The 27,980-nt window shown below is 36.6% G+C and overlaps 2 protein-coding genes across 3 annotated transcripts; one reads left to right on the plus strand and one right to left on the minus strand.

Moving 5' to 3' along the window:
* Window positions 1-4,116: 4,116 nt before the first annotated feature.
* LOC136242816 (uncharacterized) lies at window positions 4,117-26,769 on the minus strand. Of its 2 annotated transcripts, XM_066034300.1 has the most exons (11): window positions 26,613-26,769; window positions 26,508-26,563; window positions 22,526-22,866; window positions 14,396-17,720; window positions 13,143-13,209; window positions 11,554-12,161; window positions 7,010-7,065; window positions 6,334-6,389; window positions 5,933-5,984; window positions 5,416-5,756; window positions 4,117-4,660 (listed from the first exon to the last, which is right to left on the minus strand). In XM_066034300.1, the coding sequence occupies exons 4-11, from the start codon at window positions 14,404-14,406 to the stop codon at window positions 4,265-4,267; spliced, it is 1,587 nt and encodes a 528-aa protein (XP_065890372.1). In that variant the 5' UTR covers window positions 14,407-17,720; window positions 22,526-22,866; window positions 26,508-26,563; window positions 26,613-26,769; the 3' UTR covers window positions 4,117-4,264. The 2 variants fall into 2 exon arrangements, with proteins under 2 accessions (XP_065890372.1, XP_065890371.1); XM_066034299.1 differs by having other exon boundaries at window positions 13,143-17,720.
* Window positions 15,411-17,004, plus strand: LOC136242817 (uncharacterized). The gene is made up of 3 exons (XM_066034301.1): window positions 15,411-15,767; window positions 15,866-16,021; window positions 16,075-17,004. The coding sequence occupies exons 1-3, from the start codon at window positions 15,476-15,478 to the stop codon at window positions 16,842-16,844; spliced, it is 1,218 nt and encodes a 405-aa protein (XP_065890373.1). The 5' UTR covers window positions 15,411-15,475; the 3' UTR covers window positions 16,845-17,004.
* Window positions 26,770-27,980: the final 1,211 nt, after the last annotated feature.

The raw sequence follows: 27,980 nt of genomic DNA on the forward strand, positions 1-27,980 counted from the left end.
CCCCGGCAACGCAGGGGTATCTATGCTCAAACTAAGTACTTATTAACACTCATTTTACTTCGTTTTTAGTTGCATAAAATCCGCTAACAACACCTTTACAGCAATAGATGCCTCTAAAAATAATCATGGAATGTTTGTTGTTCAGCTCTGGCATATAATAGCTATAGAGATCTCAATTGCTTTCCTGGTTAGATTTAACAGTGAAATAGCATTTTTGAAGAGTGATCATCATTCTCATGCTGCAACTATGTAGACTGAACTATTTAATTTATACCTATAATAGCTAGCTATATGCAGGGTCGAACTCAAAGTGGAATCCTCATTTGAAATGTCTGGATGCACCACTGCCAGATACGGACCCAAGTGTGATGCCAGGATACTGCTCACTGTGCTAACACTGCCGTAATATCTACTCCCTTGAACTGATTACTACACCGGCCCAGTGAAGAAATCAAAGCTGGTGTGTCACAGCGTTTCGTATCGCCTCAGAGTGTGCATGGTCTCTACTGGACATGAGCGTGGCACTATGAGATTTAGAGACCACGTTTTCAGCTAATCAAATTTCAGTATCAAACTTTTTGTAGTCTAATGATAACTGAGGTTTGCCTGTTAGATATAGCTACTGTGTGAATATTTATTAATTATCTGATTTTGCGGTCAAAATCCAACAAGAGGTTCAGTCTGTACAAAGGTATACTTTCCTAAGAATAAAGCTGGGTAGCTGCAAGGCCACGTAAACTAAATTATTATACTCATCTATTTAAAAAAATAGTAAGGGGTGCAACTTTGATTATTAAGGATGTGGCATAGTGCTTTGGTCATTTATGGACATGCAGTTGTTTAGTAAGTACAAGCACACGTATATCTAATCCCTATAACAGTATAGCTTAAGCTCTTCCGCAAACCATCTAAATAAGCTCCTCTAAGGAAAGTGTTGATATATATGTACACTCACAATCTTTAACTGGTTTTGTACACTCACAATTTATATGTACATTATACTCGATAATTGAGGTCTGTACATTACCCTCAAATTAAATACCTTGGTATGGCTTCCTTGTATGAAAAAGATGATCATGTAGTGGAAATAAAAAGACAGGCAAAAAAAGCATAGAATGAAGACACTTGTTGAAGGCCACTCATGAGTTTTTATTGTGGAGTGAAATGGTGGCCATGTGCTGCTTTGTTTGGCCCCTAGCCTTGTGACTTCATATGGTCAGGCTGACTGGCCTGGCCTGGGATAGCTGGCTGGCAGGCAGGTGGGAAGGCAGGCAGGCAGGCAGGTATCTCGATCTTGAAGGCTGCCAGGAATGCGGTACACCCTTGCACCCTGTTGAACAAGACTGGAGGGACTTTCAACCTTCTGCTATCTTTATATACACAGCCAATGCATTTACCTTGAAACTTGGTCACTCTGTACCTCCTTCTATTATGAAATCATGCATTCACGTCCTCGATTCACATGGTCTATAATTAAAATTTGGTGCAGCTACCTAAAAATTGATGCGGGCGGTGACGGGAAACAAAGAATATAATAATGATGGCCTCATCATTGTATCTGCATAGAAAGAAGAAACGTGAGTAAAAACAAACCTCAAAGTCAACCATAGGCAGGTTTTGGGGCCTTATAAAGTACAAAAAGAAGTGAAATTCACACAAAAACAGCCAAGCTGTGAAACGTGGTGCAGCATTAAAAAGCCTGAGTGAAAAAAGTTGTGAAATCAAAGGTGGCGGCCAAGAAATGGCTGCAATGATGTTAATGATAAAATAATTTTAATAATGGCTGTGCGCATTGTTAGCATTAACATCATTGCAGCCATTTCTTGGCCTCCACCTGTGATTTCACAACTTTTTTTCATCCAGGCTTTTTAAGACCGCACCATTTTTTCACAGCTTGACTGTTTTTGTGTGGGTATAATTATACAGTTGTACATACAAATCAATAATCTTATGAATTTGAATTCTCATAATTTACGATTGCACAAGGTGTTGAATTTACTTACCATGGCCACAAGGGATTTGCCTGATATAATGCCTAGGCCTGAGGGCTGCAGACGTGGGCATATATACCAGGCAAATCCCAAGTGGCGATGGTATAAGTCACCTAATAGGTGAAGAGACAGACCTATACATTCACCGCATTACTTTTATACAAAGGTATCTAGATATCGATTGTGGGTTTACATTTGGGCTGTGGTATTCACAAAAAAGAAATGATTGTGGGTTTTAGTGGTACCATTTCTAGCCAAGTAACCCAGTTAATGATGATGAAAATAGTCTAAGGTGCTAAAGTAAGTGCTGAAGAAGTATAGGTTAGGAACCTAGACCGAGGCTCTTCGTGGTTTTAGAAACCGAGTGAAGCGAGGTTTCTAAAACACGAAGAGCCAAGGGTGTGGTTCTTAACCGACTTAGAAAATGCGGGCGTTATATATATCGCTATGTAGGTGGAACCATTGTGGGATTGGGTTATATGTCGTTTCAAAATCGTCACAGTGTTAAAACAAGTTATGCGACCATGGCCAGTACAGAAGATTGAACGTGTTTTCGAATTAAAGCTTGTAACTAGCTACATTATCGCTGCTTCTGTTAGCTGGTGGATCAAACAAAGAGTGATAGCTACTGTGACAATAAAGTTAAAGCCAGCACTACCAAGGGTTTAAAGTAAGTGGTAACATTGTTGTCAATGGTTAATAATACTTGGTCTGGCGCTAGGCCTTCTGTGACTAAGCCAGTATATACACGATTTCACACCTACATTGTGGGTTTGAGTTTAGTATATACGCTTAGCTGGCCAAGCATTCTCTCCAAAGAAAAATAATTGAATGAGTCATCATCAGCTGCTACACACCACTAAATAATTGTTTGCACAGTGTTGGGGATGGCTTTCTATACAGCACATTTCAACCATGTGACAGGATGGTTTAGACATTCTCAAGTCTGTAACCTATAGGAGATATCTAGATATCGCCCTGTGATCAGGGCAATATGTGAAATAAACCCTGTGGTTTTCTTTGATCTGAGGTGCCAAAGTGGTGTATATTATTTTAATTGCCCGAATCTTACTTTTAGCAATGTTGTTATTTTCATATAGATTTTGACGCAATCAGGCACTAATAATTATTCTATCCTTCTGTATGTATAAGCAAGGAGACTAGTTATACTCTTTGTTTAATGTTAATGATATGTTTCTGGTCTTATCAAAATTTCCAAGTAACTAATTGCAAGGAGATTTAGGTGAGGTTACAGGTTACATAGTACCAAGAGTATATAATGTGGCACAATATATGTGACTGGATTTGCAAAAAGGTACCTTTTTCACACACAAAATTTGACCCATTTTTTGAACTTTACAGCTTCATAACTTTTTAATCGTTTCATGTAATCATCTGCAATTTTCCATGATTATAGCTACAGTATCTGGCTGCGTTTTGATGCAAAGAGCAACTTAACCAGTATAAGGAGTAAACAGTTATGACATTTTGTTTGCTGGCATGTAAAATGTGTGGAAAAGGTACCTTTTCGCAAATCCGGTCACATATACTCTTGATGGTACTCTACATGGACATTATTGACCATCTCTTCTACACTACAGCATGTTGATTTTGCAGCTTGTATAAACGTAGTAGGGCTGGGGGATAGTATGTGTATATCGGAATATTGGGATAGTATCACTATCGGTATCGCCTATATCGCTTGAAAATTTACTATCGGACAGTAATTAATAAGTAAAATGCAGAGAAATATCTGCAAAATACTGTAAAATAATAACTTCTTGGAACAAGAATCAGCCTAAAAGGCTGTTTAATATCTTATGTAAAATACATGCATGGGTACATCCCTATACTTACAACTCTCTTTGAAGGCAACTAATAAGAAATAGGTGAATTATCACTATCGTTTACTATCGCCTATCGTAAACAGTATCTTGATATCGTTCGGACAGTGAAAATTTCACTATTGCTCAGCCCTAAAACGTAGTAGGTGTTTATTTTGCCAAACAAACAAGATTTTAAATGAAAGAACTGATACATAGGTATGTAAATTAAAATATAATCGCACTATTCATTATTCAAAAACAATGAGGACCAGATACGTATAATTTAATAGAAAGTATCACAGTTTCATGAATAAGAATTGTACATTCAAATGTACATGGATTTATCAATTGTATTGTATGCAAAGCTATTAAATACAAATAACGATTGTAATTTGACAAATAAATTGATCAGTAGCAGTTACTTAAAATCCTAGCTATTAAAAAATGTTACACACACGTATGTGATTTAGTGTTTTTGCTGCTGCAAACTGAACTCATCTTCTGTATCATCCACTTGACATCTTGACTGTGTATGGAAAACAGCAAATCCACCCACGTGATTAGTGCAATCAGGAAATATGTAAAAACATTCATTTTGACATGATCATGTTTCTCAAATTCTCGACGAAATTGTTCACACATAGGATCATCACCACCCAGATGACAAATAAAGTAATTGGTTAAATCTTTCAGAAATAGATCAGTGTCATCGATAGCAACTGTTAAATTTATAAGTGAAATTACACCAATTATCATACAGTAGCAGAGCAGTAATAGTATCTTAACTTCTGGTACACTAAATGTTATGCACTGGCCATCCTCCCTTTTGATCAAACCAGCATTCTACAGAAAAAATAAATGTAATAGTGTGGAAAGAGACAAAACTTGCAGAATTTAATCTAGCAACTGATGTTTATTATGAAAGTGAAGATTTGGATACGAATTATAAGAATGAAAGTTGATGGTTGCATTATCCTAGCCATCAAACTACAAATGTATATAGGAAACCAATGGTGAGCCCTTTAGATAATCTGTGGAGTTATGGAATGCAATTTGGGTGCACAATGCACAATTACAAAACTATGCTTTATTCTATGATCATGCATGGTACTTCTCCCTGTAATGCAGGTTTAAGTTATAGTTAAACCCCACCACGAGTAGGATATTGTTGTTATCAACCTGGGGTGTTGATAACTAGATATCCTACGAGTGCAGGTGGGGTTTAACTAGCTTCTATCCCACACTTAGAAGTAGTCAAGTTCATAAACAATGTGTTAATAAGCATGTCAGTTGTGTATGGCTTAATTGTTTGCTGAATATGTAGTTTTTGTAATGGTATGGCTTCAAATTTTGCTGAGCTTGCAGATTTTATTGTGTGTATGGCTTCAATTTGCTTTTCTTTTTACTTAATGTGTAATTTCCATATGTGTACTGGGGTTTAACTACCATATACTCCCAGTTGTTTACTTTGATGTATGGCTTCAGTGGGATAGAATTGTACATAATTATAAGTAAAATTCACTTATCCATCATTCACTATAAATAATAACAGTGGTTATAGCAGCAAACGTATCTATACTAATGCAAAATATCTCTACCTTATGCACACTGAAGAAAGTGTGGAATATCATGTTGACTCCAGTAGCCAGTAAAACAGAAAGGGGAACGGTCATTGTGAAAAACACCATCTTTTTTGTTGGCAGAGGAAACAGTGTTGGAAAACTTGCTATTGTATATTCTGAAAATGTCACAACCAAAGTTGGACCCAAGCTACAGAATGTTATGCCTCCAATTACTTCTATAACATGACATCTGATCTTCCATTTCTTTTCATTAAGAAATCTTGCCCAAAATGGAAATGCAACTCCCAAAAACAAGTGTAACACATGAAGAAACCAAGTGACAACAACAGACTGAATGCAAAAGTGAAAAAAAAATCCTATATTGATAAAAATATGCGCATGAGAAAAATGGTTTAACTTCTCAACAAACAGTGTAAATACTAAGCCATCTTAGTGCATATATAATCCAAATGTGTATGCTTGCCTATATTTACACACAAAGCTAGTGTATGGGCATATGGCATCAGTACACATTTACAATACATAGTCATACCTGATAGTTGTGAATATGTTGTAGGTTGTTTTAGTGAATAGTGGATTGTCTCATGACCAGGGGCGGATCCAGAGTTTGGAAAGAGGGGGGGCACCTTTCTGAAAAACAGTTGAAGACCAAAAAAACTTCCTGAAAACCAGTTGAAGACCAAAAAAAAAAAAAAAAAAAAAGGTCACGACAATAATAGCTAGTTATCCTTACCACTATATCACCGTGACGTCTGTTATGTAAAATAAAATCCTATTTATAGCTTCATAGGTAAGCTACACTGCCTCATGAACATTGTGACTGCTTTATTAGAGTAATTGACTGCTCTATTAGAGTATCTCGATCTTGTATGCAATTTCTTGAAGGGGGGTGGGGGCATTTGCCCCAAATGCCCCATCCTGGATCCGCCATTGATGACTGCAGTATAAACTCTCCTGTCCTCCAATATAATTGATCAAGCTAAACATTGCTGAATGCATAACAGTGACATTATTAGGTATGTACATGTGATAATGAGACAGAATAATTCAGTCAGTCAAACAGTCAGCCAGTTGGTTTGTCAGTCATTTGATGAATGAGTTAGGCATTTCTGTTAATACATACATATATGTATGGATATTACCAGTATGCCAATTTATAATAACAGGTTAGTATAGATGAGGGAGGGAGTCAAGAAAGCATCAAACCAATGGAACTGTTGTGATGATTACTTAGGGCTGGTATACATGTAATTTGATATTACTATTTTATTTGCGACCAGATTTGTGAAAAGGAGTCTTCCACACATATCCAATCCTACAAACTTAGACCATAACTTAGCATTCAAGGCACGTACAAACCTGAATTTTTTCTATCTACTAATTAAGCTACATTGGTGGTCACAACTGACCAAATTTCAAAGCGACAGCTTTTTTCAATCTAAAGATGTTAATTGCCAAAGTTGGTAAATTGGATGTATTTAGAAAACAAATCTGGTAACATTTATAGCATTTATCTACAAACTCAATTTGACTATAGTGGTACATGTAAACAGTTCCTATACAATTATTAATGCGATTAGTAATATAGTTTATAGTAAATATTCCTCACCTATTATCAATGCACTACAGATGTTATATATCACCAACACTTGAGGAAACACCAACCTATATAATAATGTGCATACGTATTATAAATACATTATGTTGTTCCAAAATACAGTGGTCCTTCCATTGTCTGGTCATCAATTAACTGGACATTCTGTTACACAAGCAGAAATGACTGTTCTATTAGAATATTTTTTAGTGTTCCACTGATAATCGGATCGGTATCGTATCGGAGCCGATATTGGGCTTTTGGTATCAATCGGTATCGGTTATTTAGGTATTCCTATCTAATCCAAAACAGCTAAGCTGTAAAAAAAGAGTGCGGCCCTGAGAAAGGCTATGGTGAAAAAAGATGTGAAATCCAAGGTGGCGGCCAAGAAATGGCTGTGATGGTAGGTAAATGGTAAAAATTTTAATAACGACAATTCAGGTGAATTTTGTGCCAAGACCAAGTGGCACCAAATTCCCTGAATTGTTGTTATTAAAATTTTTACCATTAACCTACCATCACAGCCATTTCTTGGCCGCCACCTTGGATTTCACATCTTTTTTCACCATAGCCTTTCTCAGGGCCGCACTCTTTTTTTACAGCTTGGCTGTTTTGGATTAGATTTCATTTCTTTTTGTATTTGTATACCACAAAGCCAGCCTATGGCCGGCTCTAGGGCTTTTTAACCTGTCATATTTTTCTTTACTACAGGAAGAAGAAAAGATGAAGCAGGGTGATTTCTTTGTAGCTGACCTCTCTGCAAGGTGATCCTTCTAGCTGATCCCTCTACCGGATGACTTGTTTGTAGCTGAACTCTCTACAGGATGATTATTTTGTAGCTGAACTCTCTACAAGGTAACTTCTCCTAGCTGATCTTTCTACAGGGTAATTTGTTTGTAGCTTAATTCTCTACAGGGAAATTTGTTTGCAGCTGAACTCTCTACATGGTAGTTTCTTTGTAGCTGAACTCTCTACAATGTAACTTCTTCTAGCTGAACTTTCTACAGGATGACTTCTTTCTAGCTGATCTCTCTACAGGGTGACTTGTTTGTAGCTGAACTCTATACAGGGTGATTTGTTTGTAGCTGAACTCTCTACAAGGTAACTTCTTCTAGCTGATCTTTCTACAGGGTGATTTGTTTGTAGCTGAATTCTCTACAGGGCGGTTTGTTTGCAGCTGAACTCTCTACATGGTAGTTTCTTTGTAGCCGAACTCTCTACAGTGTAATTTCTTCTAGCTGAATTCTCTACGGGTCGCTTGTTTCTAGCTGATCTCTCTACAGGGTGACTTGTTTGTAGCTGAACTCTATACAGGGTGATTTGTTTGTAGCTGAACTCTCTACAAGGTAACTTCTTCTAGCTGATCTTTCTACAGGGTGATTTGTTTGTAGCTGAATTCTCTACAGGGCGATTTGTTTGCAGCTGAACTCTCTACATGGTAGTTTCTTTGTAGCCGAACTCTCTACAGTGTAATTTCTTCTAGCTGAATTCTCTACGGGTCGCTTGTTTCTAGCTGATCTCTCTACAGGGTGACTTGTTTGTAGCTGAACTCTATACAGGGTGATTTGTTTGTAGCTGAACTCTCTACAAGGTAACTACTTCTAGCTGATCTTTCTACAGGGTAATTTGTTTGTAGCTTAATTCTCTACAGGGCAATTTGTTTGCAGCTGAACTCTCTACATGGTAGTTTCTTTGTAGCTGAACCCTCTACAGTGTAACTTCTTCTAGCTGAACTCTCTACTGGTGACTTGTTTCTAGCTGAACTCTCTACGGGTGGCTTGTTTCTAGCTGAACTCTCTACGGGTGGCTTGTTTCTAGCTGAACTCTCTACAAGGTAACTTCTTCTAGCTGATCTTTCTACAGGGTAATTTGTTTGTAGCTGAATTCTCTACAGGGCGATTTGTTTGCAGCTGAACTCTCTACAATGTAACTTCTTCTAGCTGAACTCTCTACAGGGTGACTTGTTTGTAAATGAACTCTCTACAGGGTGATTTGTTTGTAGTTGAACTCTCTACAAGGTAACTTCTTCTAGCTGATCTTTCTACAGGGTGATTTGTTTGTAGCTGAATTCTCTACAAGGTAACTTCTTCTATAGCTGATCTTTCTACAATGTGATTTGTTTGTAGCTGAATTCTCTACAGGTAATTTGTTTGCAGCTGAACTCTTTTACATGGTGGTTTCTTTGTAGCTGAACTCTCTACAAAGTGACTTCTTCTAGCTGATCTATCTACAGGATGACTTGTTTCTAACTGAACTCTCTACAGTGTGATCTGTTCATAGCGGAACTTTCTACTGGGTGATTTGTTTGCAGCTAAACTCTTTTCATGATTGTTTCTTTGTAACTGAACTCTCTACAAGGTAACTTCTTCTAGCTGATCTCTCTACAGGATGACTTTTTTCTAACTGAACTCTCTACAGTATGATCTGTTCATAGCGGAACTTTCTACTGGGTGATTTGTTTGCAGCTAAACTCTTTTCATGATTGTTTCTTTGTAACTGAACTTTCTACAAGGTGACGTCTTCTAGCTGATCTCTCTACAGGATGACTTGTTTCTAACTGAACTCTCTACAGTGTGATCTGTTCATAGCGGAACTTTTTACTGGGTGATTTGTTTGCAGCTAAACTCTTTGCATGATTGTTTCTTTGTAACTGAACTCTCTACAAGGTAACTTCTTCTAGCTGATCTCTCTACAGGGCAATTTGTTTGTAGCTGAATTCTCTACAGGATGATTTATTTGAGCTGAACTCTCTACATGATGGCTTCTTTGTAGCTGAACTCTCTATTAGGTACCTTCTTCTAGCTGATCTGACTACAGGGTGACTTGTTTGTAGCTGAATTCCCTACAGAGTAACTTGCAATGTAATATAACTGAGTAAATTATAAATGCAGCTAAATGCTTTATTAGGGTGACTGTTCTATTAGAGTATCTCGATCTCGCATTTGCTGCACGTAGTTTCCTTTCGAATCATAACTCAGTGATTTGTAATCCGATTCTTCTGTACTACTGCAAGGACTTTCTATGATGATTATTCCAGCTACATACTGATTTTCAGCTCGTTGCTCTAAGCGGTTTGCCTGGTAGATACGAAAACTAATAGTTTTTTATTCATAAAAATCGATCGCGTAATTTTGACACAGGTTGGGTTTCGTGTCATATCTCCATGGTCTTTATCCCGATTTCTTTCAAACCACCAAAAGGCACTCCTACGATGGTTGCTCCATCTAGGTCTACATATCAATTTTCAACTGATTCCTTCAAGGGGTTTACCCTGTAGGCGTTACAGACCTTCGACCTTATTTTATGCAAATAATCGGTCATAACTCCGTGAATATTCATCGGATTCCTACCAAAGTTGGTATGGAGATCCGCCTTAATGAGCCCTTTAAGTGTGCCAAATTTCAGCCCAATCCGAGCACGCATTCGTGTTTTATGGCGAATTTTTCGAAGTGTGCGAAATGAAGAAGAAAAAAACGAAGAAATTAAAACGAAATTTTGTTCGCTTGTATCTCGGAAATGGCTGGAGCGATTTTCTTCAAATGTGGTATGTAGACTCCCCTAACTGGGCGGCATGTCTCTAGCAAATTTGGTTCCAATCGGATAAGGGATCACAGAGTTACATAGGTGTAAAAAGTGCATTTTCTTTCTTCCTGTTAATATACTCACGGTGTGGCGCGCCGACTTCTTGGGCCGCACGACACACTACCGTGTGTCTTGATATATACCAATTAATAGCTGGCACTTGCGCGAACATAATCATGACTATCATCATAAATGCTATGCTAGCAAAACGTGAGGTATAACAAGTTGGAAATAGTGTTGAGCAATCATAAAAGATGCAGGAATTGCTTTGTTAAACATTGAGCAACTGCTACTTACTATGTTTGCATGAAAAAGATCGAAATACTCTAATAGAACAGTCACTGCACAACAAAATATTCTCTAATAGAGCAAGTCACACAAGCTAACTTGAGAGGTTTGTAAACTGTATGGCAATTATCGGTATCAGTATCTGTATTGGTGAAAATTTACTGCTCGGTATCGGGTCGGTAAGCATTTTTCTGTATCGGTGGAACCCTAGTATTTTGTCTATGGTGTGCATTCTATAAGGGTAATAGGATATAAATGAATGGGCTTTACTTATCCAAACTTTTCAATTATCTGCATTCACCCGGGGCCATATGAGTCCAGACAATAAAAGGACCACTCACTGTAGGAGTATTTTTCTTGTCATATTGTATAGCAAACGATATTTACAATAAGCTGGCTGAAAATATTATTTCTACAACAATATTTGTGCTAGTGCTTGTAATGTGCATTGAATGTGAACTATGTAGCTAAGATTGTACAGTACCAGTGTGTTTGACTAATTTCTTTGAATGGTACAAGAGTCAAAATTAGCTTGGAAGAACTTATGATGCCTGAAGAACTTTTGTAAAGTTGCTAGTATAGGCATTATACAATTTATTCTGACAAAGTAGTGTAAAGAAACGTAATATAGTAAAATCTGTCTTATTGCACATTCATAACAAATATTATTAATGTGTCTTAAATCTTACATGCTTTCATGTTTCACTATGGCAGCAATAATGGCAATTGTTCCGCCAAGAAATGCCACAATAATGGAAGCTACTACAAGTGATGTTTCAAAGGTTAAAGTTTCATCAGAATACTGAGAAAACGTCCCACATATTGGTAGACATGTACCACAGAACTCTTTAAATTGATAGTGACATTTCAATGGTTTTAACACTTTCTTTGATTTCAGTAGTCTAGAAGTATTTTCACTGCTCAACACTTCACAAACAGGCAATAGTGATCTCAGGTCTGTACTCCCAGCAATCCTCCACTCATTAACACACACATCATCACGAATATTAACACATTGTTCTTGAGTTATTAATAGTGGACTACCATTACGATCACATGGAGGGTAGGCATATTGACAGATAAATGGCATTACAATAGCAGAACATTCCTCACTGACTATACTAGAAAATGTCTCAAGCGAAGTAAGAAATCTCACAATTTCTTCCTCTATTATAATATTGCTATTTGCAGTGGTTAGTTTGTTGTTGGTGACTCCAGTAAAGTTCTCCAGATGAACATTACATACACCAACATATGAAGAGCAGTTTTCACTGTAAGTGGGTGCTTCTGACTGCTGCTAGTATGCATTACAAAGTAACAACAAATGATATAGTGAAAGCTCATTTAATAGACATAAATGAAACCAATTTGAAATTTACTGATCCTTACTATTGATGAGGTGGTCAGTCTTACATGATAGTTATATCAATGAGGACATATACCGATGCTGCTAGCCACTTGAACTCTTGACATGCAATGTGGTTGAAACTTTTATTGTTCATCTGCTGCCATGCATTAAACATAATTTACAAAACCAGTAACTACACTGTGTACTGAGAAGTACGTGTAGTAAGAGTCCTCCTGTGGTCAAGTGACCGGAGGTGGTATGATTTTCATACTTTCTATATACAGTGCATGATGATGGTGGAGTTTTTTTGTAGAGTTAATCCACTTCAGTCAACCGCATGAACTAAAATTCATTTTACTATACTGATAAAAATGAACTTTTGGTACTATCTAATGAACGTATTCTGTTACATGTAAACAACTGACTACACTATGTACACATACCGCCTACATGTTTTCTAAATTTGTGTAACAGAGAAGTTGATTCTGTTTCAGTAGCAGGCATAACTTACACATTTGAACTTGCCATGAATAAGTTTAAAGGTTTTAATTTGAGACAAACTTTTCACTAAACGAAAGCCCATGCAAAAATGTGCAGTTTGTCTTCATTCATTATAATACACAATTGCATCTAATAGCAGAAGTGCTAAGCACAAGCTACATCATAGCACAAAAAGAAAACAATTTTTTTTGAAATGGCTAGCTATACACAAATAACATGTGTATTGATGTGATATGTATAGCTATACAGTACTTATACATATAACAAACTGGCTATATAACTAGCTATTAACATGGGTTTAGGATTATAACCACATGCATGATTAATGATTAATGCATGGATCGCATTAAAATTGTACATTTAATTGCTTAGGAAATAGGAGTAGCTAGATATATGCCAATTATTTACAAGCTATTACTTAGAACTTACTTGCTGAGAACAGTTATCAATGTTCAGTTCAAGTATGAGATCATTGTTATCATAATCATCATTAGAACTGGTAACGTATATGATTGTAGGTATTGTAAAGGAAATAATAACAACGGTAAAAACACAAATAACAAAAACTGCTTCAGTTATCTTCATTATAGCTACCTATTACTATACCATGCACACAGATTCCAACAGCTACCTAGCTAGCTACGCACTGAAAATTAAGTCACTGAATTTGAAACTGTTTTCACTTTCATGTACAGTATATACAGATTACTGTTTCTGGTCCCCTCCCACATCAGTTTTGGCTTTCTCTCATTTATGCCATTATTTGGTGTTATGTTTGAATTTTCTATTTAATGGATGAGTGTTAATTGCCTCTTAATGTTCAGAATCACAAGTAAGTTGCATGCATGTAGCAATGTGAATTACTGAATTAACCATCAATATACGTAGCTAGCTATATAGATACTGATATTTTTAGATGGCTAGTAGCTATGCATAATTTGTGTGTATGGATACTTTAGTGGGATTAGTAGCCTATGCCATGGTCAAGAGGTCTTAGCTACACTTTAGGGCTGCAGTGTACATGCACCACAGCATTTCGGTGAAGAAAAACTTTAGTACATGGTCACATAAAGTAGCTATGGGGTCCCAAACATAGCTACAAGTAAGCTTCATGACTTTCCATAATGTGCAGGAAGCTCACAATGTTAAACTATAATGAGGTGGTTAGCTATATGGAATCCACATAACCACATGCATGGCCTTGGCCCATATTCACATTACGTAGCTATGTTCAAAGCTATAAGGTGTGCTTTATGATAAAACTCACCATGTCATGATGTTATGTGCGTACTTCATATATAGTCATCTCCCAGCCATAATCTCACATCATTAGTACATACAAGCATATAATAAAACAATGGACATTTGGAGCTTTGTCCATGCAACTGATGTACAGCATAACTAGTACAGCCTCATTATGAGTCACCTATAGCTGTTTATGATATCAAAAATGTTGTGAGTGGGTAGATGAGCTTAAGCAATCTGAGTGACTTTACCCAAGTCTGTACTTTAGAATCACCTCACTATAGTGACAATGTCAAATAGGTGCCAAGAAACAATTGTGCACTAAAGGGGGAGGGGCTGGCTATGTTTGTGATCTAACTAACAACTTGATGAGTAAAATAAGGATCTTTGTAAAGAGATGGCCACTCTACTATTACTATAATTAAGTTTTGACTTACTTTTCTTCCATTTAGTTATCCATTTTAGCTTTCTGTTTCTACTTTCCAAATCCAATGTTCTTAACATAATTGCAGCTGCATTATTACCAAGTCACTCATAAAGAAATCTGGAAAGACACACTCTGTTAGTGACATGAAATGTACACCTATATGCTGTCATCCTGTCAATAAATTGGCTTCTTGTTTGTTTGTTTTTGTGTGTGTATCCCTTTGCTATGGAAAATTCCACTAAAAAAAATTGACCACATCATCACTATAGCATATTCAAGTTTGACTTTGTGATTACTAAACAATGTATAGTTACCACTTCAAACACAAGGAAATATTTAATTTCACACAAGGTGGATAAATTACAATTCACTGACATTTGTGATGAATAATTGATCAATTGGCTGAGGTGTAGCCAACATAACAAAGTTAATGTTAGTTATTCTTCAGCTTTTGGTGAGGCTCTTTATCCATTAGTTGTATAACCAGTGAACTCTTTGTTGGCTGCTTTAATAGCTGTTTATGTGGACATTCACACCACTCACTAAAAATAATGTTTTAACAACTTGGAGATCTTATGCAGATTAAAGGAGATTGTGAAGGTAATCACCTCAAAGTTGTTTTATTTGTGTGTTACTATGTGGGAACTGCGCAGGACTGTATACATAATAGCTCTAACCAGTTGATGAATGGATTTGATTCAGTTAGTCACCTTACACATCAGTGGTGACATTGTGGCACACAAACTCGTGTTTGCCAATATGCACACTTTATAATTACAACACTGGCTTATTTGGATCTACCTTTTTTTCTAGCTGCCCCTAAAATGCAACATCTGTATAACATATATGAAGCCATATACATAAAAGTACCCGCAAGTCTTTTACTTAGATAGAAGCCAGTTATATCACAGCATTCATAGAATAGCTTAGTTATTGACGATTGTCCTTGGCTTCTATTGTCAATTATTAAGATATTTTATGAATGCTGTGACATAACTATAACATGTACAAATGTGACGTTATAAAAGAACTATAGTACTTGCCAGTGCATTGTACAGTAAGAAGTGTGCTACTGGAATCATAGTCAGCCATGTGGATGATTTATTCTCTGTTTCTAGTCACTATAATTGTAACAGTGAGTAATTTACAAGCAGCAACAGCCACTAAGCAACAGCTGCCTTGTGACTCCTTCTTGAGGGTGATACGACCAAAATTGTTCAGTCACTGTTCATCTTGCTTTTACCATTCCTGGAGTAGCTGGAAAATCAGCAGTATTCCACAACACAATGAAAACTGTACAAGTAAACGGTCAGTGGTGCAAGTGAGGACTAGAGGAGACAGCCATGGACACTGTAAAATGCAAGAACAGCAGAGAGTTGCTTGTGAGTAAACATTTCCCTAACCTGCAATGTAACTATTGTTGATCATGTATATAGAACACCTAAATGTATAAACTTCATACATGCCATTTCTTTTATAGGTGAGCCTACTATAAAAGAAATGGCAAAAATAATGATAGAAGCTTTTGGTCTTGGAATACCACCACTAACGTCAGGATTTATAGGGAGCATCAACAAAAGGAATATTCATAGGAAAGAAATTTGCAGTGTTCCAAGTGGAAAAATATGTGAACAAAGTATTAAAACAATTACAAAATGAATATACTCATTATGTGTGTAAATTTTGCAGGAAGAAAGAGGATGATTGTGACCAAGAAATCAACACTTCCAGCTGCTGAAGATGCAACATATGGTTACGAGCTGTTAAATGATGAAGTTACTCCTAAAGAATTTGACTTAGATGAGTACATTTCTTACTTACAAAGACATCATCGCCTACGCCGCCAGAGCAGCACTCACTCTGGTGAACGTTATATCCTGTACATAGTTGACACTTCTGGCAGCATTGGTTATACAGGATATGATGAAGTGGTTAAACTCTTAGCTGAATTAATTCCATTGTTCTGTGGCAATATTAAGGTTGCAGTGATGAGTTACAGTACAGAAATACACCATGAGATTTGCTTCAATTGCAACCAATCTGACCGCCATCAGCTCAAACTAGCAGTAGAAGCAATACGACATCACAGTGCAATGACTCATTCAGGAGAGGCAATTCAGTGTGCCTGTGATTACATGTTGAGCAGTCAATGTGGCTTCCCTACAACCACCTCTCCACCAGTAGATGTGATCTTCCTTACTGATGGCCGTTCCAATGGTCCAAAGAAAGTGTGTGATGCCACCAAATGTCTGAACAGATTTGATAGTAGCGTATTTGCAATTGGCATTGGTGCCACTATTGACTATGATGAGCTTTACTGCATTGTTGGTGCCAATCGCAACAATGATCACATACTTACCCCAGTCAACATTAAGGACATTACGGCTCTTAAGCAACTGAGGGATGCAATAATTTTAGAAGTAATCGAGAAACACAAAATATGTACGGAGTTAGACTAGTGATTGAGTAAAATCTCTGTGACTTGAACTGTTCTTATTTACCCAAGCAGTATTTGCAGTCAGTATGCATACAATACATAGAATGTGCAAACATGTAGCAAAATTGCACACATTCTCTTACAATGGTTCATTGCATGTTCGTATATTTTTCATGTTTGTGAAATTATCAAAGGTACATTCTCACTTCCTACAGGTGTATAATACTCATTTACAATACCGGTAACTTTTGTTACTATTAGACCCCCAATATAGTCTTCAATTTTCAAATTGACTCTCTTTAAAATCGTATTGAGGTACTTACACTTGAGATTAGTCCTCTATACATGCTCTCATTTGGGTACAGCATGCATCCAAGCACATGCACATAGACTACTTGAACTAATTTGGAAATTACCATCCATGACTTAAAATATATGTTTACACATAAAAAGATTTACTCCAATTTACTACTTAAATCTTTCCTGTACACAAATAAACATTTCATTAGATTAGTGCATGCTTAATGCTGTTGCTTGTCCTGGGACACCACGTATTCTGTGGATCAACTTTCTAACATCTTGAACTTGAATAGCAAACAGCAAATGAACCCATGTTATTAATGATAGAAGAAAATTAGAGATGTGATACAATTCAGGCTGCAAGTGAGTTTCAAAATCATCTCTAAGTATTTCACATTGTGGACTGTAACCATGACGATTGCAGGAAAAGAATTTGGATAGGTCATCAAAATGACAATCAAACTCTGTCAACGTAATTGAAGAATGCAAGTGATAATACTTCAGCTACTATGAAGTAACTGAGCAACAATAACATCTTGACCTCTGGGACACTGAAGTTTATTGCAAAACAATGGCCTCTCCTAAACAATCCTTTATTCTGTAGAAACAAGCACATCACATTTTTGTCATACATTATTAGTAGTTTAAACTATGTAACTACATACATACGTACATACGTACGTACGTACATACATACATACATACATACATACATACATACATACATACATACATACATACATACATACGGTGAAACCTGTGTTGTAAGGACACCTTGGGATCAACCTGATTATCAAAGTGTCCTGACTTTCCAGGTCAGTTAACATGCTAAGGGATACCATAGGATCATTACCAAGTGTCCAGATTACGTAGGTGTCCTAGTGTCCTGATTAACAGGTTCCACTGTATGCATAATGCATAACTGTGTTATTGTATAACTATACAAGAAAACAAAAATAAGGAATTTTTGTAGGGTTATGAAATAAAAAGGATGAAACAAAGAAGATCACCTTCACCTGCAGCTATATAGTAGTACACATTTCATTCCTACATTGTATAGCTTGTTATGACTGAAGTAGAGATTACATAGTACTGGCATTAGTATCTGCCATTCGTGCAGACATTCCACAACGACAAATCAATGTACTGAGAATGAAGTAAAATGATGTGAACATGTGAGTTAGTTACATGTAAGCTAAAAAGACATGTGCACCTTATGTGGTGCTAATAGTACCTGTGCTGCCATGCTATGGTCAACAAAGAGAAATGAATCAGTACAAAAAGTATTAAAAGCAGCCAAAGCTATACTGCAAGTAAAAGGTTTGATCAAAATTAACGGGGAGTCTGTATTCCACGGAATACGGAATAGCAGAATTACGGAATAAGCGAAAATCACATTCTACAAATTTTGTTATTGTTTATAGCCTCTACAACATTTTAATATACATTCCTCACCTCGTAGAGACCACAATCACGATGGCACCGATCCTCGGGGCGATCTTTAAATAGGATATGTACAAAGATATTCACTCTAGAACAATCTAACTAAGCTAAACTACCATCAAATACACTTCACTACACAATCGCTAGAAAACTAGAAGTTCTTTGTGCTATACTTACTCATACCAGCTGTCACACACGAGTAACTGCCCAAATTTATTACAGTTATATATGAAGTGTTAGAGCCGAGGTTGGAGCTCTGATGTTGGGAGCTGAAAGCAGTATGATTCTCCGAATTTAATTGAAACACTTTAGGAAATGGTAGCAGAGTTATAAGAAAGGTCAGATTATTCCATGCATGCAGGGTAGCTACCTAGGGGTTGGATTGTTTTGTCCTAAACTATCCGGGCCAGTTAGCTAGCTGCTCATGTGTGACAGCTGGTATGAGCAAGTATAGCACAAAGAACTTCTAGCGATTGTGTAGTGAAGTGTATTTAACAGTAGTTTAGCTTAGTTAGATTGTTCTAGAGTGAATATCTTTGTACATATCCTATAGTTTAAAGATCGCCCTGAGGATCGGTACCATCGTGATTGTGTTCTCTACGAGGTGAGGAATGTATATTAAAATGTTGTAGAGGCTATAAACAATAACAAAATTTGTAGAATGTGATTTTTGCTTATTCCGTAATTCTGCTATTCCGCTACTCCACGGAATACAGGCTCGATCCCTATAAACAATAACAAAATATTTAGAATGTGATTTTCGCTTATTCCGTAATCCTGCTATTCCATTATTCCGCGAATACAGGTTCCCAAATTAACATAACACACAGGTGCACACTTCCTGGCTATAAGTTAGAGAAGCAGTTAACATCACTAAGAATTGAAGCTATAGAGAAGGTACTTCTCTAACAGAACACACGGGACAAATGCACAAACAAACCTACACGCAATTGGGTTGCCCATGCCTGCCCTATACCAAGTATACTTTTCCAACAGCCAAAATGTGAAACAATACCAGGATGCTATGAACTTTAAATTAGGAAAAGGTAGATAAAACGGGGAAATAAATGTGTCTGTGGTTGGATTCAAACCTGCAGCCTACACCTACACTAACCACAACAACTTCAGAGAGGTGCTATACCAGCCAAGCTGTTTGTCCTGTGGTTTGCTATGGAATGTAGCTGAGGTTTTCTCTACATTAAGGTCTTCAATGTGATGTAGCAGACGAAGGAAGCATGTAGAAGCTTGCAATCAACTTCGTGAGGTAGTGAGATGATCAGCATTTTATTTCGTGCATGAATTGTGTCGATACGTGCACAGAGATACTATAAGTTGTAACAATTTAGATACTTTTAAGGAACATTTAAATAACACTACATTGTAACTTAGCCCTAATTATTACACCTATTGTAACATACTCACTCATGTGAGTTCTAAAATTATTACCTATAATAATAATAATTGATGAGTAAGCATTGTCAATAGCTGACATATGAAAAGTATGTCATGAAAGGGTGAAGACAAAAGTTGTCATATGCAGGAATTGAACCCTGGACCTTTGGGTTACCAGTTCTATGCGCTAACACTTAGGCTGTTTGTTCATGGTTTTGACAGGAATGTTGCTCAAGATTTCCTCTAAACCAATGTCTTCAACACTCTCTCTATAAGACGAATGGAATGACGGCAGTTAGAAGCTTTATTTTAAATGATGCAATTCTTAGATGATGAGTGCTTTGTTTGATGCAACAACTGTTTCAACACATGCATCAGTTAGTGAGATAATCATCCGACGTCAAAGGAATGTAGACAGATAGATGGCTTTTCAGTTTTATATACATAGGGTAGATAGATGGACGGATGGATGGATGGATGGACGGACGGACGGACGGACAGACAGATAGATAGACAGTTAGATAGATACATAGATATATAGATAGACAGACAGATAGATAGACAGACAGACAGACAAACAGACAAATAAACAGATAGATAGACAGTTAGATAGATAGATACATAGATAGCTGCTGGAGTAGGTTCCTTGCTTCATTACTATTTATTTCTACTTAAAATTCCTAATTCTACCTTATAGCGTATTTTATGACAGGTGAATCCACACATACTGAATCAAAAGAAAGATTGGGGTCAGACCATAATTCACTGTGTGGCATTTCTGAAATGTGACATGGCAATTTTGCTTTGTTTTCAGCTATGGTCCACTCATTACACAATTTTACTAACAAAGAACAGTACGAGAAATGCCACTTTAATCAATCCACTCAATATGAAATTCCTGTTATAAATCTGACAGCCAGCACAAGATACGTTACCCACAAATTAACACCTAAATTGTAGTGAATTAAGAAATGAGATGACAAACGTTAAGTTTATGATGCATATATTGTAGCTATTGATTGTGGTAGGTTAAAAAAGATACATCTTGGGCCTAAGCAACAATAAAATACCCCATACTGTTAATACCATAGTTAAGTTATGCCTGGCTGAAGGCATCAGTTAGTAACATAGTTCCTAACTGAAAACTGAAAAACACCTTTTTGCATTGTCTGTTTAGTTTAGACTACATAATATGAACTTTACTGGGTTATATAATCAGTAAACAAAGCACTGTAGAGTTTGCATACTTTCATATACGTTTGGGGATTAGGTCATATTTAATGGTGACTTTAGTGATCTGCCAGTGTTTTCATAAACAGCCTAACTTCCACATGCAATAAGTTTTCTGCTTTGGAATAAAAGTCAATGGATTCACCAACCACATGATACTGACACAGGGGCGGATCCAGACTTTTAAAAAGGGGGGTTCCAATTTGAAATTGCAACTTCAGCCTACCTGTAGGTTGAAGACCAAAAAAAAAAAAAAAAAAGGTCATCACCTGCTGACAATAGCTGCACTGCTGACAATAGCTGCACTGCTGACAATAGCTGCACCCCACCATAGATGCCCTCACCAACTATATTTCCTTATTTATAACTAGATACATAGCTTGCTACACCGCTCCTCAAAAGACTACTGTGACTGCTCTATTAGAGTATTTCGATTTGACTGCTCTATTAGAGTATCTTGAGTAAGGGAGACTCTCTCAAAAGGGGGGTTCCATGGAACCCTTTGAACCCCCCCTGGATCCGCCCCTGTGACATGAATGCTAACTACCATCACTCATTTACAGACACAATTATAAAGTGAGGTATGAAAATGTGATATAACACATAAGAAAAACTCTTGGGAGTAATATGCAGCAACAGTAAGTAGTTAAAAGGATACAAGAAATACACATTATAGATTTGTTAATAAGCTCCCTGGTATTGAAAGATCTATTCTAAAGATGTTTGATACCTACATATCTATTTAAACTTGTAAGAAAGCCATTACATATCCTGAAGAAGCTCACTAACACACACACACACACACACACACACACACACACACAAAGCAAAACCTTTGGTTACCACTAACACAGTCACTCACACCCAGCAAACCTACACTGTGGAATACCTGTGCACTACTCAGGTGCTAAGAGTCAGAACAGGAAAATCCTTCTGGGGCAGAACTAGTAACCCACAGGAGGCTATTCCATGTCTCACAGGTAAAGGTGTGGGCACCTGAAGTCCCACCTGGACCTTCACCCATTATGTGAGACATGCATGTGGACAGTTGTCATTTGCTTCCCCAGTTGTTATCAGGTCAATAGAGTAGACTGGGGCAAAGTAAATACGTTAACAAAATTTCTTGCTCAAGGAAACAACAACAGCAACTGGGCATTAAACCTGGAACCTTTTGATGCCAGGCTGATGCTCTAATAGCCACTTGGTGCTACCACACATACACACACAGACACACAGTCACAGACACACACAGTCACAGACACACACAGACACACACACACGCACGCACATACACTCACGCACAACATAGATGCACTATTATGTATACATAAAAATTACCTTGTGTATAATGTAAAAGTTTATAAATATCAAATTGACTCCAGCAGCCATCAGTACGGCAGGAATTAAAGTCAGTGTATAAAAAGATACTTCTCTGGAAGGTAAAGTAAACACCGGAGGAAACTGGAAAATAGCATAATCTGACACAGACACATAAATAATTGGAGCTAAACTGCATAGTAGCAGTGATCCAAATAGCTCAATAATGTGTAATCATATTTTCCATTTTCTTTCGTTAAGAAACTTTGACCAAAATGGAAATGCTATTCCCAAAAACAAGTGGAACAGATGAAGAAACCAGGTAAGTGTCATAAATACCCAACTGAAGTGATAAGCAAATCCTGTTAAAATAATAAATACATATTCTTACTTGTGTCTGTTAAACACACAAATATATTTAGGTACGTCCATGAGTTTGTTAGTTATGCACATACTATTGTATTAAATGGTAACAGCATGAGATCCATATGTATGTGTATAGTAATGGTCATTGCCTGTGGTACAACATGTAACCTATCACTGAGATCATCAGAAATTAGGTGACAACATAAAAGAGTATTAATAACAGTGGATCATCAGTTATTCAAACATCTTTGTTCCTGGAGTTCGACAAAAGTGTTCAGATAACTAGGAATTGGTTCAGACTAAAACCTATTGATTTACTCCATTGATTATTCCAGTAGAATCATGCAGTATTGTATATTAGGAATCATGGAGGCTTGCACTTTCTCACAAAAATACTGCCTTGCAATACCTTCATGGTGGTATAATCAAGCTTTAGTGAGACCCAAAACGCTTCCAGTATGTTGCTACAAAATTTAATATATACATATATATTTCTTCAATTATTAAGTAGAATTTTCTGCTGACTGATGAACTTATGTCTTCAGACAAGCGTAACTAATAATGGCTAAGGCTATGAGTTTAATTTTTCACTGTTAGACACTGCTTCAGCCCAATAGGTGCCTTTTGGCATACTGCAGTGCATACAATGCAGTCATCATGGACTAACCTTCGACCTCCATTTCTTTTCATTAACGGTACAAAAGGTCAATTCACGGTAGCATATCATGGCTCCCCCATTGTTGTGCTGACTAGCTATCAAATTTATAATGGGAACCATTTGTATTTTCCTAGTAACAGGATTGATGCTTCTTGTACTGTTCTTCATTTGTAATGTTGTTGTTTAACAGACTGAACATAGCTGAAATCAAAGGTAATGGCCACATCACTTCTCAGTGATTCATGGTCAGGGCACACGTTCAGACGTAAATTAATTTATGGCATGTCTGTCACCATTCTTTCTTTTGATGTGGTTCACCAGTCATACTAATGCTACAAAGAAAGCAAACGAGCAAGTACATACAAGCAAAAATTAGGAATTTTAAGGTTGATTAGGCATCATAGAAATAAAAAGTAGTGAAACAAGGGAAGTCGCACCTGCTGATGACATACTAGTGAACACACAATGGTTCAAGGCTGCCCAGATCCAGTCATGGATTTTTCCTTCTTTCTGAACCTTTTCAAACATACTTAATGTAACATCTTTAAACAGGCTGTAGGACCAGGTGTTCTACAGACCTTCAGCACTTGTGCTGTAAAGTCTTAATAATTTAAAAAAAAATTAATCTCTAATTGAGTCATGGCTATAGACTGAAGTATAGGAATTAAATGTCCACTAGTGTACCTACAGGTGTAGGTGACCTCTCTTGTTTTATGATTCCTACTTGTCCGGATAACTAAGGTTCAGAGGATTCACTGTATATACTAAAATCAATAAAGATTTCTTTAAATATATTATATTATTTCATTATACCTACTATTTTAGTATACACGGATGGTTAAAAAATTGTGCTTTGAAATATCTCATGACTGCAGTACAAATTCTCCTCTCCTCCAATGTATCCAATCAGTACAAAAATAGCTATGTATACACACAATACATAACTTTAGCAGAGAATATGCAAATACACAAATGTGCAGGGTTAACAACCACACCTACAATAATATCAACAAGACAATGCATGAATATGCCATGAAAAGGTGGCTGCTATTTTAAGGCAGATACTATAGGTATTTGTAGCAGTATAACCCAGCAACGTTTAGATGCTGCACATATGGATTCTTAAGTAACTGACCTCTCTTTTAACCAGCTTTATTCACTTGATTCTAAACAATGTTTCAAGATAATAGTATCCACACAAAAACAATCAAGCTGTGAAAAAATGATGTGGCCTTAAAAAGCCTGGGTGAAAAAAAGTTGTGAAATCAAAGATGATGTTAATGCTAATAAATTATTAAATACAAATATAATTACTTGTAATTCATCACATTAAAAATAGCTGTCTTCTGTGCAGTGTTTAAAATACTGCGCTGTCAAAATGTCTGGACAAAGTCACCAATGACCTGTCATTAATTGTGGCTGGCCAGTCACATTCAAAATGTACTTCACATGCTCATTCTAGGGGTCATCCTCCCCCCCCACCAGGAAAATTTTACTTTTGAGATCACATCTGGAAGCATTTTAAAAGGGTAAGTTTAATCTGTGAATCACTCACAAACAGTTTACCATATACAGATGTATACTTAGTGAAGTTAATATAAACATCTTAGGCCTTTATAAGGTCTTCTGGTATACAGGCTCTGGTATTTTAACCATAATAATCATAATGTATGATTATTTTATTATTGACAGGAAACAAGAAATTGACCAGTTTGTGTTATTGTAAATGACAATTCATATCTTACATGTAATATCACAATAAAATGTTACAATTATTGAATATTTTATTACACTGCTTGTAACTGATAATTACAGTAAAGTGATATGGTGATAAACAGTCATAGCTATAGCTAAGTCAATAATTTCAAGCTCACAAATAACTCCCATCTCAAGGTTTTCTTTAGCGATTGTGTAAGTAATATCTATTTTTTCTATTAATCTTCAACTTTGCAGTCTTGCTAAGGTTGGCCTGAGCCATTTGGTGCATATTCCATCAGGATACTGGCTGCCTCCTTGGCCTCCAATGCCATTGCTCGCTTGTGCATATTGGTTGCTGAATAAGGTCAAAGCATGAATATTGGTCGTGCCTTTTCTAAAGGCTGGCCTACAGTTTCACATCGAGCAGAGCTTATTATTAGACTTGCGGCAAGCTTCACATTTTAGCATGGTCACATGCTCCCGATCACCAGACGCTGTTTCAAACTGTAACCATCGTATCATCTGAAGACTTTTATCATTTTCAGACACCCACTTCTCCACTGCTACCTTCGCTACCACACGTTTCTTAGTGCTTCACTGGCTTCCTTTTGTCTGGACAATTTGTCCAGATAAATGAAACATATTCAGACATTCCATATATTGTCCAGATAATGTCCAGTTGTCGAACACTATTTCAAGCTGCTTCTGTGTAGTCATCATTTACATTTCCAGTGGTGTTACAAGTACATATACTTTCAAATGATGGATATGGATAGTAATGGAAGATTTACGTAGTTGTGCACATTTTAATCTGATCACATTATATTGCACACAGTACACATGTAAAGCTCATGGATGGATGTAAAACAGCGTATAAATGTTGTTAGGCCACATAAACTTAACTAATAGTTTCTCATCCCACCCACATCACCATTTTTCTTACCGCATCACGATATTTAGTACCACTGGTGACTGAGTGCAGCCATCCAGCACCTTTTAAAGTTGGTAACAAGCTAGAGTAGTCTAATAAAACTCCATTCTGAGTCACTTTAGCTAACTAATTCAGATATGTAGTTAATAAAGAATAAAATAAAAATCTTCCCTCCCATGAGTATTGGAGAATAAAAAACTAACAATTAAGGCCTATTTCAATTAAAAAATATGTATAACAAGAAGCAACATGGTTTGTTCAACTTACAGTAGACTGACACATACTCACATACACAGAGCAACACATATACTCATCCATATCACATGTATACACTCATACTGAACACTTACCAATGATTACCACACCAGAAACAGTATACACTGCTAGCACTTGTGGAAACACTAGCCTATAATAATATTGTACAATGAAGTTTTAAACACATGATATTCACTTACATTTGACTTCGTCTTATGATGGCAAATATGTACACAATAACTCCACCAATAAGTGCTAACGCACTAACAGATATTATTAGTATTTTTTGTATAAGTTTAGATTGGTCACTATACTGTGAAAATGAACCACACAATGGCAGGCAAGTACCACAGAAGTCTCAAAACTGACAATGGTATTGTAGTGGCTGCTCTGTGACATTGGCATATGCCATCTCACAAATATTTACAATGTCTAATGGTCCTGATTCAGTAGCCATAGCAAACCTCCACTCATTAACACACACATCATCACGAATATTAACACATTGTTCTTGAGTTAATAACAGCGGACTATCATTACCATCACATGGAGGGTAGGCATACTGACAGACAAATGTTGTTAGAACTGAAGAGCATTCCTCACTAACATTATTGTACATGTTATCAACAAACTCTATCACTTCCACATTACTTAGCAAATTGTTAGATAGAGTGGTCAAAGTTGTGTTGGTATTTATTAGTTGTTGTAGATATGAACTACAAACTCCTTCGTAATTAGAACAGTTTTCATCGTACATGGACTCTAATAATGAATCACTTTGCTACATAATGTTAATATTACAGTTAATTACTACTCGCATATTCAAACACTATTAATAAACTACATAGCTATACTATTTTAATGCTATTTTAATTGAAAACAATAGATTTGTGGTTCATAGTAGCAGTGGAATAGCCATGGGTGGGTCTAGATGGGTACATGAACTTCCCCTGGACAGCAGTGCCTGCTTGCCATCACTGTAATGAACAAGGGACAAAATATTGCATACCTTGGTAGTATATTTTGTGATGTTATTACTGATAAAAACATAGCATCAGCTAACATGAACATTTGCTAGGAAACATTGTATATCATGCCATCGAGATAGTCTCATCAAGAGTTCTTTTTATATTACGAACTCTTCATGGACAAAATATTCTAATACAAGTCACTTCTACTGTTTAGATAGTCCAGGAGATTTTACATGGTATGTGATTATTAGTAGCAAGAAACACATTTCTTTAAAAGTCAAGTAATCAAGGGTACTATTTTATCAGTCAAACATCTTGATCCCAGTTGCAAGCAGCAACCCCTTGTCTGGTGACATCCACTCTTTGCATAAAGAGAAAGAATCTGAACACTCAAAATGTAACAGCATACCAAACTCTGTTCACATCACATTCTTGGTATCTACTAAGTTAGAAATAGCTACTATGAAAGAACACCCATATGGCAATAACAACCAGCTTTGGCTATATCACATTTTCACAAAACTTTGTGACAAACTCTTCCACGTATTATGCAATGCTCAGACCCAAAGACAGGGATGTAGTTAATTAACAGTAGCT

The sequence above is a fragment of the Dysidea avara genome, chromosome 13 (assembly GCF_963678975.1).
Source record: "Dysidea avara chromosome 13, odDysAvar1.4, whole genome shotgun sequence".
In the NCBI taxonomy this organism is placed as follows: Eukaryota; Metazoa; Porifera; class Demospongiae; order Dictyoceratida; family Dysideidae; genus Dysidea; species Dysidea avara.